The sequence below is a fragment of the Sebastes umbrosus genome, chromosome 2 (genome assembly GCF_015220745.1).
Source record: "Sebastes umbrosus isolate fSebUmb1 chromosome 2, fSebUmb1.pri, whole genome shotgun sequence".
NCBI lineage: Eukaryota > Metazoa > Chordata > Actinopteri > Perciformes > Sebastidae > Sebastes > Sebastes umbrosus.
In genome coordinates, this window is record NC_051270.1 from 24,111,185 (window position 1) to 24,128,568 (window position 17,384).

Genomic DNA, 17,384 nt, shown 5'->3' on the forward strand with positions numbered 1-17,384 from the left:
AAGCTAATAAACAAAACAAGTTCAAATTGTAGACGACTGCAAACCATCTTTACTGCCACCTACTGGACTGGAGTGTGGGGTAGTAGATTGGCAAGAAAATAAATTAAAATGTATTTATTTATTTATTTGTTTATTTATTAATTTATATTAATATTTAATAAAACTAACAAAAAACAACTAAATCATCTCTATTACTTCTGCTGCTCTTAAGTAATGAATTACTTATTAATTAATTACTGACTGGAAAGGTAGTGTTTTTAATTCTTTTATCAAAGCCACTACCAAGTGCCTCAGGGCAAACACGTTTATCTTATGTACTGTGATCACATTTTTCTTTTTAATGATTTAAAGTCAATTACTGGTAATTAAATGCGTGTGGCAGGAATTACTACACGCTTTGTATCTGTTATTCTCATTTGATTTGATGTAAATACATGGTAGACATATGTAAAAACCCTTTAATTGTGCAAAGTTTAAAAAAAAAAGATGCAGTTTTATTTTTGTTGCCGCTCTACAGGCATGTCCAGAGAAGGGACGTTTTGGAAGAGTTGATTTAATTCGTTAAAAAGAGATAGTTATATGTTGGATAATAAGGGAAACCACTGAAAGGACTCTTCAAAACAAAAGTAATGGATTATCTATTTTTCTCTGGGCTTACCTTTTAAGTTTTCTAACATTATAGCACACTATAAAAAGCTCAGCAGGCACTGTAAGTGATGTAATGGGGTCTCAGCAACTATTGCTGCTACCACAGAGACTCACATTTCTACTTTTAACAAAGTAATGAATTACTTATTAATTCATTACTTTCCTTGATGTATTCTCTAGCAGATTCCCCAATGTAATATTGTGTTCAATTAGTCCTGATATTAATTCCCTTCTTAATTTCTCCATCATACCTGTTGCAATCTATTAGTACATGTTTGACAGTTTCTGGTTTATTACAGTGTGTGCATAGTTAGTCCAGTTGGGTGCTTGCCTAGACAACTTGCTGACTAGGATCGATACCATAGAACGTATAGTTGATATAAATAGAAGTGAAAGTCAATTGTTCGTTCCATTGCAACATCAGAACTCAGCAGCAAAGCAATACGCTTTCGCCATTTTGGACTATGCGACTACCGGACGCCAGTAAAACGTCTGCCTAAGAAGTGCCGTAAAAAGTTAAACAAATTAAAATAAATTCTATTGTCATATTCTACCGAAATGGCCTGTGCTGAACAACAAAATATTGTAAATATAATAAGCGCTTTCAGTCCAAAATGGCGGCAGCGGCTGTTGTCAAAAGAACACCGGAGTTTCTAGTCTCTGCTTCTATAATCTTTATCAATGTATGGCAATTTTATACTTCCTGTTTACATCTCCCAAAGCATTACGGGAACCATTGTTCCAAAATGTTTAGAGCATGATTGTAACTCAAGTTAAGACAAAGAATAATAATAGGAGGAACAAAATCAATTAATATTACCTTTTTTTCATGTTGCACAATGACTTTATATACTGTGTATATATATATGTATATATATATACATTTTTGTAATTATTTGTTTTTTTTACATTAAATCAGACATCAGGGTTGTGGAGGGACGCACATGTTTAAATTTTGTCTGAGGGTGGGGGCACACATTGTCAGACTTTGAAGACCTCTGGTCCACTGTTTATAATCCAGAACTGATTTATGCTGCTTTGAAGTCAGCAAGTCTTTGAAGTGATGTTTGATTTTTTTCTTGGTGTCTTGAAATCAAAAGTTGTGGCGAAAGATGGGAACACATTAGGCCTACATTACATTACATTACATTACATTACATTCATTTAGCTGACGCTTTTCAAATGCATTCAACCATGTGTACACAACTCTGAAATTGCAAGAATCATACAAGTACATCAACTTCAGCAATTATGCTGAACTGCTTCAAGTGCTACAATTAGAAACAATAAGAGATGGTGAAAGAGTTTTTCTTTTTTTCTTTTTTTCTTTACAAAAACACACCCACTAAATGATCTCCAATGTTAGGCCATGTTGTACAGTGTAGTATTTTATTTTCCCCTCACACAAACACAGGTAGGCCTAGATTACTCATCTGTACTGATTGTGAAGATGTTGGGGTTGTATCACTCTAACAGTTGAACTAAGTGTGTGTGTGTGTGTGTGTGTGTGTGGGTGGGTGTGCGTGTGTGTGTGCGTGTGTGTGTGTGTGTGTGTGTGTGTGTATGTGTGTGTGTGTGTGGTGTGTGTGTGTGCTTGTGTGTTGTCTTTGCTCTCAGCTGCTTGTCTCACTACGCCTGAGGTCTTGCCACAGGGAAGACTTCCGCCTGTCATCTTCACTCAAGGTAAAGGCAATAAAAACCTTAATGAGGTTCATCCTCTATCCTCCCAAAAATATTTTTTCTTTTGTGTTACCACCAGTTAAATTAAAAATAAAGGTATTGCTCTGTTATGACATGAAAACAATTGCCTAGAGCTGTTAAAAATACCATCCATTTCACAAGCCAGTAGGGTTAAATGTGTAAAATCTAGGCAATTGTTTAATTTTTTACTTTTTAACATTCCCATTTATGCTGCATTAACATAATTATCTATGTATTTATGTACTTATAGATATTCACAGATAATGCAATCCATGCATAAAAAGCTGAAGCAGAGTTAAAAGAAACACAATGATTCATGTCACCATATCTCGCCTTTCCCTCCCACTCCTCTTAGTATTTTAAAGGGAATTGAATCATCAGTTCACTTCTTAAATATTCACAAGATTCTTTCATAATGTTAACAATCAAAGCACTCTCATGTAAATCTTGGCCTTGATCCCTTTGAGTTATAAAATGTTATGATTGCCGTCACAGTTGTGAAGTGATACCAAGAGCATGAAGGCAGATGGATGATCTCCCAATCTGACTTTCACCAAGCATATCTGAATATTAAAATGTGAAATCAATCTGTGCATGTCACCCACAGCATGGTTAACATTGTTAACCTTTAACTGCTCATAAAACATTGTTTTATGAGCTGGATACTTTATGGCTTTTCCTAATTTAATGAAATTTGCTCATAAACATGATTTTGAACTGATAACATCCTTCAGAAGTCCGCTGCATATGTCTGTTTGTGGTCTAAGAGACCCCAGCTGTAAAACATGGTTAAATACAGTGGATTTTCCTGTTTTCTACATCTGTGATTGGTGTTGACAGCAATATTTATGAAGTGTATCACTCCCACATCCTAAATTAGTCTATTAGGATTAGGAGAGGAGCTAGACCTCTCTGGGGGTCTGATTGAACCCAAATAAGTAAAGTTACCAGCAGGCCCAGTTTGTGGCCAAGGGATGGATTATCACTTCAATACTTTTTTTGTAAGTTCAGGAAAAATAATGCATTTCGCAATTATTGTTATTATTTTTACTACGGCTGTCAAACGTGATAATAACATGTTAACTCAAAATTGTTTTAATGCCATTTGATGCCATTCTTTGACGCATTAACACAACTTTTTAGGTTGTATCAAGCTCAGTTTTAAAGATAGAGTGAAGATCCTGATATCATATGAAACTAGAAAACCTGAGGAATCCATTAATTAACCAACCATGTCACAGTAGCTTGTCGGGGAGGAGGTTAAATAATTTTGGTGAGGAAAAACTGGCATGGCCATATTCAAAAGGGTCCCTTGACCTCTGACCTCAAGATATGTGAATGAAAATGGGTTCTATGAGTACCCACGAGTCTCCCCTTTACAGACATGCCCACTTTATGATAATCACATGCAGTTTGGAGCAAGTCATAGTCAAGTCAGCACACTGACACACTGACAGCTGTTGTTGCCTGTTGGGCTGCAGTTTGCCATGTTATGATTTGAGCATATTTTTTTATGCTAAATGCAGTATCTGTGAGGGTTTCTGGATAATATTTGTCGTTGTTTAATTAATTGATTTCCAGTAATAAATACATACATTTGCAGAAAGCCAATTAATGTATGTTGATAAGAGTGTTAAATACTTGACAAATCTCCCCTTAAGGTACATTCTGAACAGATAAAAAATGTGCGATTAATTTACGATTAATCACAATTAACTATGGACAATCATGCGTTTAATCGCGATTAAATATTTGGTGGGCTTAATGCTCAGGTTGATCGGAATTCTTCTCGCCACCAAAATCTAATGGATTGTTCATTGTGCCACACTCCACCCCTTCAAAAAATTTTATTCAAATCCATTTCGAACCTTTGGAGTAATCCTGATAACAGAAGGACAGACAGACAGACAGACAGACAAACAGACAGACAGACAGACAGACAAACAAACAAACCAACGCCGGTGAAAACAATACCTCCTTCCAGGCCTTTGGCCTTGGTAATTCGTAGGGAGCCTCGGCTGTGCCTTTAGTTAAGCATGCGTAATAAAAGACACTGCACACGGACATAACTGCCTATTGAGTCTTGCAGGACACATAAATCCATGCAGTCCTCTCTGAATGCTGATATGACCATGTAAATACCAAGCCAATACAGCGTAATAGAGCCTACAAACAATGGCATCAATCAGGCAATCAGATTGACACAGTCTCTCTGCCCGAGCTGTACTCTCACCTGAGGGACAAACACAGCTCATTCATTCACACCATTTCATGCCTTGTGCTCATTTCAAGACCATGAACTGTTGAAAGTGGGCGAGCTGTATGCAGAAAACTTTGCCTCTGAACATAATCCAGACAGCGATTACGTATGTCAGCACAATGTAGGCTAATGTTAAACTGGGCTGCTGAGAAACACGGAGCCAAGAACGCTAGGAAACAGAGTGATTGGGCTCCCAAAACTCAGTGGTGATATTACACGTTTGCAAAAAAGACATCTGAAATTGATTGCATCAGATTCACTGTGAGAATCTATACGGCACGCTCACGATGATGATTAAGGCTTCAATGACACTATACGATATAAAATCTATCCTTGCACCAGGGGCCAATTGTCGCAAGCAAGTAGCTCTTTCTGATTATTTGTCTGAGTTTGAATAAAACCATACGGATCATTAACATTAAATACACCTAACTGAATGACAAAAAGCCTTCACTGTAACAGCTAGAGGAAGATAGCAGTGTTACATATTCCATGTCTGAAAAGGGCTTTTGTACTTGGGGGTGAATACTTTCTACAGGCACTGTATAATAATCTTTGATTAAATATATGAACAATTTCAACTTCATGCATCCATTTAATGTTCTATGCTGTTAGCATTGCATACAAATAAAATAGAAAAACAATAAAGGTCCGCAAGTTGTATTATTTGTTTACATACAGGCATGTTTTAGTGGTTCAGAATTTGCTCTCCGTAGCAATAATTCCCCTGTGTTTTTACCATCTGCGTCTTTGAATTAAATTTGTGGAAGAAAGACTGATATTCAAATTCAAAGTAATCAAGCATATGTGAGCAAGTTGTGAAGCATATGAGCTTTCATGTGCAATTCATCTGAGTCTTCATTAAATCCTGAACAATATGCTGGTCACAGACTGTACACCTATAAGTGTTTTTTTCTGCTTCTCAAGAGCCTCTCTTTATTCTGAGGCTAATTCACTGCTGTTAACTGTTAAAAGGATTTCTTGTCTCACAGCTGCGATGTTTTGTTGACTGTTCCTGAGCCCAAAGCCACAGTGAGAACATGGGTTTTGGTTTGGTTTTGCTCTGAATATGTCCATTCCTGTTACCCTTTGTTTTCTTGGATGTGTGTACCTTCCTGCTCTCCAGCCCAGTGAACAGCATAAATGATTGAAGGACCCATGTATTCAGTTGTCAGCTGAGAGAGACATTTGGTACTGAACTTAGAGTCTCTCTGTATAGGTTCTGACATCACCGAGGTGCTTCCAATAGTGTTGGGGCACAAGAACAGCATCTACCCACAATACACAAGTAGAAAAATCACTGTCTGTACTCTGTTTGGAAATCTTGGATAAAAGATACCTAGCATTGATATGTTGATATGTTTTTTTCAGGCTGTTCTCATACATTGTTCGTAGCTATGCCTACTAAAAGTTAGGATCTGTAATTTGTATATATCCCACAAAATCAATTTGTATGTAATCCACTTAATTGTGAATCAGGAAGTATAAAGAGCGACAGCGTCCTTCCTAACGGAAGTTTATTTTGAAAAGACTGTATGCATGGAACAAGCAGAAATTAAGATGTGTTGCTGGATATGGTAATTTTTATAAACACATCACCTTAAAACATTGCAGGTACTGTAGTGTTGTCAAGTCTTTACAAAGTTTACCTCTCCACACCCTCCATACATTATTAGATTATGGGCTTGGCTTGATATATGACAGTAAAATGATGAATAAAAGGTATTTTTTGTTAGACGATCAATGTACAGGCATGAAATTCACATTTTGCAACATATTAAATTGCAGCTAGGTGTATGTTAGGGTCGGATATGAAAAGAAAGTGACATAATAGTCACTAGTCACAGCTAAACTTCCATTCATTCATTATACTGTATGTAACCACTTATCCCATTCAGCCAGCTAAACTTAATATACAATTAAGTTAATAATAATAATTTAATATATAATAAATAATATTTGTATCACTTATGTAGATGAGGTTACAGGTTAATATACAAATCAAAAGCAAGGATCTTTACAAAGTAGCTGCTCCAAATGAATTACTAGCTTGAAGGGACATTTTCTAAAGAAAGCTAAAAGTCAATGCTAAAAAAAACTAGAAAGTGCTTTGGGTTTTGGCAATTAATATGAATGAATATGAATACCTTACATGCTGACATTTGCAGCTGAAACACAGTGCAGAGGGCAAGTCAAAGTGTTAACTGTTATTAACTCCCGCTAAAAACAAAATGGGCTGACATATTCTACCCTGAAACACCATGCCTTTGTCTGCACTTACAAAAATTACAAATTGAATGTGATTTTCTGCGACAGAACAGCATTTAGAGAATATATAATTTTTTGTTGACTGTTGATGTACAGTAGGAAAGTTCAAGGATAAGGTCAACTCTCCATTTGTTTGACAGATTTTCCCCTTACAAAACCTTTTTTTTTTACAGTAATGAGTGTGCTCAGGTGAAATTTTTATTTGCAAAGTCCTTCACGGTTTTAATTAATGACATACAGTACTTTATGCTGCTTTTAACAAGATTGGATCATTATTTGGACAGATGATTTAACTGCCTTCTTATATTTTTCATTTTTCATCAGTATAGTTTCCCAGTCCAGGACATGGTTTCCTGAGTGGCCCGACCACCTACACATCACAAGGGGTGAAACCAGTCTATCCTGGGCCATGACAGCTCTGCTTCCCAACGTCAGTGTCGCTCTGCTGCCGACTACAGACTGTCCGTTTAACATCACTGCAGCTGCTCAGGCAGGACTTGGTTCAGGCCAGTCACTGGCCCCTCTCTGCACCCTCTGCTGCTGTGGATTTATCAATCGTACTTTGGCAGTGGTGTTCATGGTCAGCCTGGCGTTTGCCATCGTGGTTGGAAATGTGATCACCCTTACTGTCTTTGTGCAAACGAGGCAGTCCCGAACACCACAGGGATACCTGAAAGGTAAATGTTGTTTATCATCTGACCACTCGATGCTTAACGCAAACTTGTTATTTCAGAATACTATTTAAACTAACCAAGTGTAAATCAGTGTTTAAATGCATTCCACAATGCTAATCCACAGGGAAGGTACATTTTGGCAGAAATTCAATACTGAAAATAAATAAATGGCAAAATGGAATTTCATATTTCTAATAAAGGTACAGTGTCTAGTATTTGACGGCATCTAGTGGTGTGGTTGCAGATTGCAAACAACTGAGTACCCCTCCGCTCACTCCTCCCTTTCCAAGACTGCAGTAATGTGATCCACCGAGTGTAAAACTTTGGTAACGCCGTTCGCCTCGCTCAGAGGTCATCCTTACCATAATAACACTACCACGGTTTTGCACTCTATGGCCTTCTGGCTTTCAGGTAACGTAAAAACGTGAAAGTCTCTCTCTATAGTCAGTGTTTGGTTTGTCCGTTGTGTGCTACTGTAGAAACATGACGGAGCAACATGGCGGACTCCGTAAAGAGAACCCGCTCCCTACGTAGATATGAAGGACTCATTCTAAACTAACGAAAACACAACGATTCTTAGTTTCAGGTGATTATACACCAATGAAAACATAGTTATGAATATTATATTCCATTTCTTCGAATAGATCCCCCGAAATGTTACACGCTGGATCTTTAAAATCAATATTGGTAAGGAAGAAGAAGAATTTATCAACCTGCTAGCACGAAAGACCATCTAAGGTGTAATTGCAAAGATCTAAGAAGATCTTGGTAATTTATCTCAGTGGTTTTCAAAGTGGGGTCCTTGAGGCAGTTCCAGGGGGTCCCCAACAAAAATAGGAATCATTTATTTGCACTATACTTCCATCCATAAATAACACAATGACAGAAAGTATGACGATTTTGGTCAAACATCTCAAAGCAAAAATCCAATCAGATGGGGTAACCTGGGACAAAATCTTATCAAATGGGGGTCTGAGATGTAATTTGTGGTTCTTGAAGGGGAAAAGTTTGGGAACTATTGCCTTATCTAATTGAAATGAAATGCCCATATTGCACTGACCAGATATGATTATAATTTCAATTCTCAAAATTTTTTATTCCAAAACACTAGTTTATTTTAGCCCGTTCTCATTCCCAGGGCATTAAATACTGAGGCTTTGTCACGGCCATCAGCATTCGGTACCACCGCACACGGCACCCTTTAGCGCTGGTAACGCACCGGGGGTTCCATTAACTACAATGTAAACCCATCCGTGGCAACTGTAAACGCTCAATGAAAGTGCGTCAGGAGTGTGGTGACGTAGTTTTAAGAGCAAAAAAACACACCAGACGGGTGGATGGGTCCAACAAACACTTTCTTTTTGGCTTTCATCCAGGAGACCGCTGTTCATGTCCCGTGCATCACGTTACAATCAGCTGTTGGTTCGTGTCCCATGTTCACAACATTCAGTGTCATTTTCATGTAGTTCATTTTCATTTTCACTGTACAAACGTAGTAGTTTTAAGCTCAACCATGTATTTCTTTCTAAAAACTAACTACGTGGTTTTGTTGCCTAATCCTAAAGTGACACCAAGGGTAACTATAGTGGTTTTGATGCCAAAAATAAAGTGACGCCAAGGGGCGTGACAAAGCGGCACTATCTGACGAGTTGGGATGAAAACATGTTGATTTAATACAGCAAAAAATCTAAGTAAAAATGTTTTATTTTGTACTGCTTTAAAAATATTCACAATACTGTGCTTTTCCATTTCATAGTGAAATTTTAACTAACAGAGCTGGAAGTGTATCGACAAGAGAACAGCCTGAATGTGTCCCCTCTTCTTCTTCTTGTTGTCTCTCTCTGACAGTGTCTCTGGCCATAGCAGACATGATGGTCGGTGTCCTTGTGGTCCCTTTCTCCGTCTACACTGAGATCTCTCTGATGGTGACCAGCGCACCTCCTATTTGGTACCAGGGTAGTTCTACATCCCCGGCCACCACCTCTTCTCCTGGGGGACTGGTGAGCCCTTGGCAGCCCTGCATGCTGATTGGTCCCGTGTTCGCTGGATGCACTTTTGTCTCCATCAGCACCATCTTCCTCATGACAATGGAGCGAAGCGTGGCCATCCTACGGCCGCTCCACAAGGACTCCTTGGTGACCCGGAGACGGACGCTGCTCCTCATCCTGCTCTCCTGGGCTGCCAGCTTCCTGCTGGCTCTTGCGCCCCTCATCTTCAGCAGCAACTTCACATTGGAGTACAATGAGTGCAGTCGTATGTGTAACTACAGCCCACTATTGTTCGGAGGCCAGCTGCCACCCGATGCCAACATTTTGCTGTTATTCCCAGCGTTTGACTTCACACTGCTCGGTGGCACATTAGCAGTTAACATTGTGTCTTTCACCAGCATCCGACGGTACTCTCGAAAACGCAAACTGCTCTCAGAGGGGAGTCTGAGTGACGGAGGGGGAGGGGGAGGAGTGGGAGGTGGAGGAGGCGGAGGGTGCTCTCACAGGCCATCCTTTTCAGACATCAAAGCTGCCAAGACAATTGGTATACTAACATTCGCCTTCACAGCATCCTTCTCTCCCATCGCAGTGTTTGTGCTCGGGAACGTGGTGGGATACACCTGGTGTAACTTTTCCTTTTTTGCCTTCTGGATCCTGACAGGAAACAGCTGCTGTAATGTCATCATCTACAGTGTCAGGGACCACCGCTTCAGGAAGGGCATGACCCTGCTCTTTCAGCGAGACCACTCCCACCAACATGGCGAGAAGTCCTGAGGGATACGTGAATTTAAAAGCAACAGCACATGTTTTGTGGCTACTTTTCATTAAGTTTGATCTTAAAGGAATAGTTTGACATTTTGGTAAATATGAATATTCACTTTCTTGTCGAGAAGATAGATGCCATGTCTGAACGGTAAATATGTTGCTGAAGCCATGAGCTGTTTAGCTTAGCTTATCATCAAAACTGGAAACAGGGGGGACAGCTAGCCTGGCTCTGGCCAAAGGTAACAAAACCAGCACATCCAAAGCTCACTGTTTAACACTTTATACATCCTTTATTTGTAAAAAAATAAATGTTTTTATAAAAAAATTAAAAAAACACATGGATTGTGGTTTTACGGGAGGTTATGTTGCGGACTTTTATTGGCTGTAAAACCACAACTTATCATTTTTAGTGTTCACACTTGGGTTTTTGTCAATGGGCAACCTCCGGTTCTGAAAAATGAAGCAAATGCGGAAGTGCCTTAAACCTGCATTCTTTCTAACAGCCAGCAGGGGGCGACTCTTCTGGTTGCAAAAAGAAGTCTGATTGTATAGAACTACTTCTCACTTGATTTATTACCTCAGTAAACATTGTAAACATGAGTTTATGGTTTCAATCGCTACATTCAAGTCTTCTTCTATACGGCATGATGTTCAGTTAGTAAATTATGGTCCCATTTAGAGTGAAATAGACGATAGATAAGGATATGCTTTAGGGCGTGGCTACCTTGTGATTGACAGGTCACTTCCACAGCATTGTCCGATCTGGGAGTTTTCCGTGTTTTCGTCTAACAACTCTAACCCTTTCACAGTGTGTTTTAATTGTAAAATTTTGGTCACCTCATCTTATTCAGCGTTCGGTTGTACTTAGCTCCACCCTCTCGTGTCACTTCTGGTTCCAAAAAAACAAGATGGTGACGGCCAAAATGCCGAACTCGAAGCTTCAAAATGACAGTCGACAAACCAATTGATGACATCACGGTGACGACGTCCACTTTTTATATACAGTCTATGGGCTTTGTACAGATTAAACAAACGAGATGTAGCCTACATGTGCTAGTGAGTTTTAGAGGTGCTGGTAAGCACATTTTGTTAGCTTCAAACACAGCCCTGTTTCCAGTCTTTATGCTAAGCTAAGCTAAGCTGACCGTTTCCTGGCTCGAGCTTCATGTTTATGGTACATCCGTGAGAGTGGTATCAATCTTGTCCCAAAGTGTCAAACTATTCCTTTAATTCAAATGTAAACTCCATATGAGACTAGCAAAAATAGGTAATTCAAACATAAAAGGAATGCAATTCTTTGCGACTAAGAATTGTAAATGGATCCACATTTGTCGCCTTCCTCTATCATCAAACCTCTCTCCTGAAGCTTTACATCAGAGGGCTTTTATGAGCTTTTCAATCAGGAATCAAACCTACTGTACTATATCTCCGGGAGCAGCACTGACAACCACAATAACCACACAGTTAATGTTTTGTTTTTTATGTCAGTGGTGGTTTTGTCATCTACTAATTTACAAGTGGTCTTGTGTTTAGAAATCTTGCCACTGCATCCTCCTTGGAATAATATGGATTACAAATGTTTTGGTTAAGGGAAGAGTTCATACTATAGATTTGATTCTGTTGTGTTACATACATTTACTTTTGAGAATCTAATGTGATAATAATCTGCCTCAAGTATCCGAAATGCACTTTATCAGTTATTATGGTGAGACATTTGCATTAAGCCATGTGGCAGACAATGTTAACTTTGTACAAGTTTTATTTTTAGCGTTTTATAATATTGGTTATTTTTGTCTAAGCAAATGTGAATGATAGAATGATCTGTATATTTATTAAATCAGTATAGACTAAATGAATGGGATGCCAACCACAGAGATTTAGATTATAGCAGATCCTCATACTGTGCCAGCCTATCTCTTCAGGGTATAACATACTTGTAACATGTAAAATTATTTCACCAGTGTGTCAGCTAGAAGTCTTGTGTATTGTTTTGAATTCTGTATTGTACAATTTGACAATATAATTATATATAAAAGAGGCCGAAGAGCATTTTGCAGCATAAAATGGCTGTATTTTCATTCATGATACATTTTTTTTGCATTGTTGCATTTGGAAAATAATCCAGCAACAGAATCAACGAAAACAGAAAACTAAAGAACACAATAAGGAGGATTTTTTTTCTTGCCATTAATTGCTCTAAATTGTTTCCAGATTTATTTTTGCAAATCTACAAACATTATTCCAATAATTCAATAAACATGATAGTAAAAGACCCTGAAGTGCCCATTAAAAGAATAGTTTCACTTTTTTGAAAAATATGCTCATTGGCCCTCTTGCCGTGAGTTAGATGAGAAGATTGATGCCACTCTCATATCGGTCTGTTAAATATGACGCTAAAAACAGGCAGCAATTAGCTTTAGAAATTTAATGGTCAACAAAAAGAAAACAAATCTAAATATGTCAACATGTCGTGCAAATTTCAATCAATGAATTAAATTTGTTTTTTTAGGTTTTTAATATCATTCTGTTAATCCAAGTGGTATTCCCAGGCCTCTCCAATGGGGAACTGAAGCCATTATATCACCCTCTTCAAAGCCACAAGACTACATTCACAAAAACAGTAATTTTACCTTGCAGAACGCGGGCGTATACATACAACCCCACTTCAAAAAATCCAAACTAACCCTTTCAGTTATTTCCAAACTTAGCTCAGTTAACTTTGACTCAGTACTAGAGTTCACATTATTCATAACTTTACTGAATATTGATGAATGGCTGAGTGGATGTTTCCATTTGAAAAAAAAACCCAGAAAAGAATGCAGATGGATCCGCCCTTTAATATCTTACATGTACAAACTAACAAAAAATGGTCTTTATTTTTCTAGTTTAAAAATCTGCCATAGTGATGGAAAAGTTTGAAACCTACAGCGTCCTAATCATCGTTGGTTATGTGTAAGAAAACAAGTGATTATTATTGTGCTGATATTGAATCACTGTACAGAATTGTATCAGTAGTGCATAATTCATCAGTGGTGATTGCATCAGATTCGGAAATAATAAATGTATTTGGGAACATTTCATTTGTGAGTTTAATGGGGTTCGGTGTGACAGTAATGCACTCAGCACAAGCTGCTGGAAAACAACCTCAGCATATCTCCATTTACTCTGAATTATTATTGGCTTGATCCCAGTGGGATCAGATTTGCCATGTCATTTAATGTGGAGAAGGAGCTATAGTAACACCGCAGGATACCTGGATACCCAGCAGGAGGGGATCTTTGGTGGTGTGCAGGTAAGAAAGCAGAGTGAGGTCTATAGTGTCTCATCTCTGAAACATCTAGCACATCCTAAGTCTAAAGACACAGAGGAGAAGATCTTGAAACCTAGTGACCCAAATTGTAATTTGAGGAGAGTGTGTGTTTGCAGAGATGAGGAAAAGTGTTTTTACAATTACTCTGTTAGAGAGTGATCTTGCAATTTGAGAAGACATTAGAGAGTGAGATGGAAGAGGTGAGAGGCAGCGATGTGATAAAAGCGTACTCCACCTCCAGTCCCAACATGAGATAAATGATCTGACACTTATCCGCTCATGTGACCCAGACCAAGAGTGAGGAAGACGAGAGAGTCAAAGTGTACGTGCAGTAGTTTCTGATGGGGGATTTCCGGCGTGTCAGGGGGAGACAAAAATCCACAGTGCCTTGAGCACATTGAACAACGCCTAAGTGCTAGCAGTTCAAATTAAACAAAACTGTCATCACAAACAAAGCATTATTTATTTAAACTACATTTATTAATCAGAACATTCACAATAATCACTCAAAATATGCAGGGGAAGGCGCATAGAGACAGCTGGCGGTGGGGGAGACTCATGAACACCAACCTGATTATTCTGGTGGGTCGCGACTCGAAAAAATTGAGAGCAACTGATGTAGAGAAGACTCTGTCGCAACAATGTGAGTAAAATGTTAGAAAATATGTCATGTTATTACATAGCCTTGTTGAATACTCATTTTTTAATGGGTCAATCATGTCATTCTACGGTCTGCTATTTCTTTATAGCAGACCATTGCTATGTATAACAGACTGTTGCTATGGACGCAGTTCTGATGTCGGACTCTGGAGGACCATTTTTGTGTCAAATTATTGATTTCTTAAATGTAATAAGCGGGATAATGTACAGCAAGCGGGTCATTGTTGTGAAATAAACCTGTTCAAGGCGATGCAAGACCCCTCTGTGTGCCACATCGCCCTGTCGGAGTTCATTTCACAACAGCGACCGGCTTGCTGTACATTATCCCTTACTTGTTCAATAGCTTGTGACTGAAAACCTTTATGGGAAACTGATCAAAAAGTGTTTTGTAGTGTAGGAAAGATTCAACAAGGAAAATACAAATTCAGTCCCCTATAAATGAGCTAAACACAGACAGAGAAGACTAATTTGCAAGTAAACAAAAAACCAGGATGGTGGTTATTTGTTAGTCAGAATCATTTAAATGTGGTCAAATGTCTGGGGACAGTGTGCTTGAGCTTAGTCTTTAAAAGACTATTTGCTTTGAGGAGCAGAAAAATGAACTGAAAATAGTTGAAGGTAGAAGTGAATTTCAGGGCTCCAAAGTCTATAAATAAATGTCCCACTGTCGTGTGATTTTCAGGGTAAGGGCAGCCTTGTTTTCTATATTAGACAGACTCTGTATCTCTATAGTTACACCACAACACAACCACACATAGTGCCTCCAGCAAGAGACATTGTAGACGATAGGTCAGAGCACTTTGGAGCCTCAGCAAGGTTATGTGATGTTGTCTGTCCTATTTCTATTTTATTCTCTCTCGTTTCATTGTCCTAATGAATTTTTAATTGTCTCTCTAAGCTCTTAAGGCAAGAGATGCGTGTCAGAACCGATAAAGCACAGAGACCACCTGTGGCTGGTGTCTGTTTTTGGCTCGACAGAGGAAAGGGCAAAGGCAGAGATGGCTGAGAGGGCTGATAGGGAGGGGCGGCTTTGGGAGCGATGCTGTTTTTTTCTCCACAGGGGCAACAACGAGCCACGTCCACTCCAGGTTCACAGGAGGCTGTAAGATTACAATAATCTGTAAAATGATACTGAACTACTGGGAATACCTTCATCTCTTTATTTTCTTCATCCCATCTTTGGTCTACTGTTAATTAAAGCAAAGTGTGAGGGATGACTAGAGGGGTATTGCACTTTATTTTACAAATATGGGTATGCTGAGAAACTAAACCAACATTTTTTACTTTCAGGATAATAAAATGTGTATATGGAAAAGAAGAATTAATTTATCTAAGAAGCAGAGAGCTTTATTTGAAAAGTTGAAATCTGGTATTTTACCAATCAATGTTGAAAACGGACAGGATGTCAGTCTGGAAATCTTAATGATAAAGAAAATGAGTTTAATTTTGTTATCTTTTAATTTTTTACTGGGAAGCAAGCAACGCTTTATTTAGTAAGATGAAAACAGAAATTGAATTTACGAAACATTTAAAGCAATAGTTAGACATTTTCTCCTTCAATGAATTGCCACCTTATCGTGGTGGAGGGGTTTGTGTGTGGGAGCTGTGTGGGAGCTGTGTTGTCGCGGGCATTAGCTCCTGGTAGGGTCTCCCAAGGCAAAATGGTCTCAGGGGAGGGGCCAGACCAAGAGCGATTCACAAACCTCAATGATTCGGACCATACGGACTAGAATAACCTTGCCCGGACAAGGGAGACCGGGGCCCCCTCCTGGAGCCAGACCCGGGAGGGGAGCTCGTCGCTGAGCGTCTGGTGGCCGGGCCTTGGCCCATGGGGCACAGCCGGTCTCAGCCCAAAAAGGCATCATGGAGCCAGCAACCTGTGGGCCCACCCCCCGCAGGGATAGACATTGGGGTCGAGTGCAGTGTGAGTCAGGCGGCAGGCAAAGGCGGGGATCTAGGAGTGCGGATCCCTGGCATCGCAGACTGGCTTTTGGCACGTGGAATGTCGACTCTCTGGCGGGGAAGGAACTGGAGCTGGTGTGGGAGGCAGAGCGATACCAACTAGATATAGTTGGGCTCACCTCCACGCATAGCTCCGGTTCTGGTACCACACTGAAGAGGGGCTGGACTCTCGCCTTTTCCGGAATTGCCCAGGGTGAGAAAAGCCAGGCGGGTGTGGGGGTCCTCATAAGCCCCAGGCTGAGCACTGCTGTGTTGGAGTTCTCCCCAGAGAACGAGAGGGTCACCTCTCTGCGGCTGCGAGTCGCTGAGAGGAAATCTTTGACTGATGTGTGTGCTTATGCACCAAACAGCAGCCCTATGCGGCCTTCTTGGAGTCTCTGGCTGGCGTCCTGGAAAGGGCGCCGACTGGGGACCCTATAGTTCTCCTGGGGGCTCCGTTTCAGCTCCGCTCTAACTAGCTTTGTTTGAGACCATGCCAAATTAGCCACAAGGCAGGTATTATGCAAACGTGTTACTTGGTGACATCACCACATTATGGATAAAAGGCGGAACTTCAATCAAGGCGTTTCAGGCAATTCAGGAGCAGTGTTTCTGTGGGGGAGAGTAACTCCCTTTGGCTGGACTTTGGGCTTTGTAACTGCAGACCTTTTACATGGACAAAAAACTATATAACACACTAATGGAAATGGAAAAAGCACAAAAGCATAATAGGTCCCCTTTATATTGCAGTTACAGTGCAGTATTACATTACCGAAAATTGAAAACCAATCAAACAAAGGCACCAGCAGAGGTTTAAAGGATGAGGAAATAAAATACATTCTGTATGTTCACTGTGAACAACCTCTGTTGTTTATCATTGGTTGATTCGGTGCAGAAACTCTGAGTAACCATGTGATCAATCTGTATAAAACCACCATTATTTAATTATGGCAACACATATCTTAACCACTACGTCACTGTCCCTGACCAATGTTTTTTTTCTATTGAGAAAATCACATTATTTCTCTCACATAAATAATATATACAGTATGTCAATCAGTTTACTGCTGAAGTGCTGTGCAGAGAAATTTGGAAAAGCGTGATTAAAGTTTGGGATTGACCGCCCATGCAGACTTTCTCTCACTGTCCTAATAGGAAGTTTCTATGCT

At 39.5% G+C, this 17,384-nt stretch overlaps 1 protein-coding gene across 1 annotated transcript; it reads left to right on the forward strand.

Moving 5' to 3' along the window:
- Positions 1-6,767: 6,767 nt before the first annotated feature.
- On the forward strand, positions 6,768-13,369 carry LOC119500530 (trace amine-associated receptor 13c-like). The gene is made up of 2 exons (XM_037790308.1): positions 6,768-7,554; positions 9,400-13,369. Exons 1-2 carry the CDS (start codon positions 7,287-7,289, stop codon positions 10,311-10,313), a joined length of 1,182 nt encoding a protein of 393 aa, XP_037646236.1. The 5' UTR covers positions 6,768-7,286; the 3' UTR covers positions 10,314-13,369.
- The last annotated feature ends 4,015 nt before the right edge of the window (positions 13,370-17,384 follow it).

What these genes read in the sequence shown, in the direction of transcription:
- LOC119500530 (XM_037790308.1), top strand. Translation starts at nt 7,287, where the DNA reads ATGACAGCTCTGCTTCCCAACGTCAGTGTCGCTCTGCTGCCGACTACA. An exon ending in ACCACAGGGATACCTGAAAG is followed by an intron (nt 7,555 to 9,399) that starts GTAAATGTTGTT and finishes TCTCTCTGACAG; the next exon opens with TGTCTCTGGCCATAGCAGAC.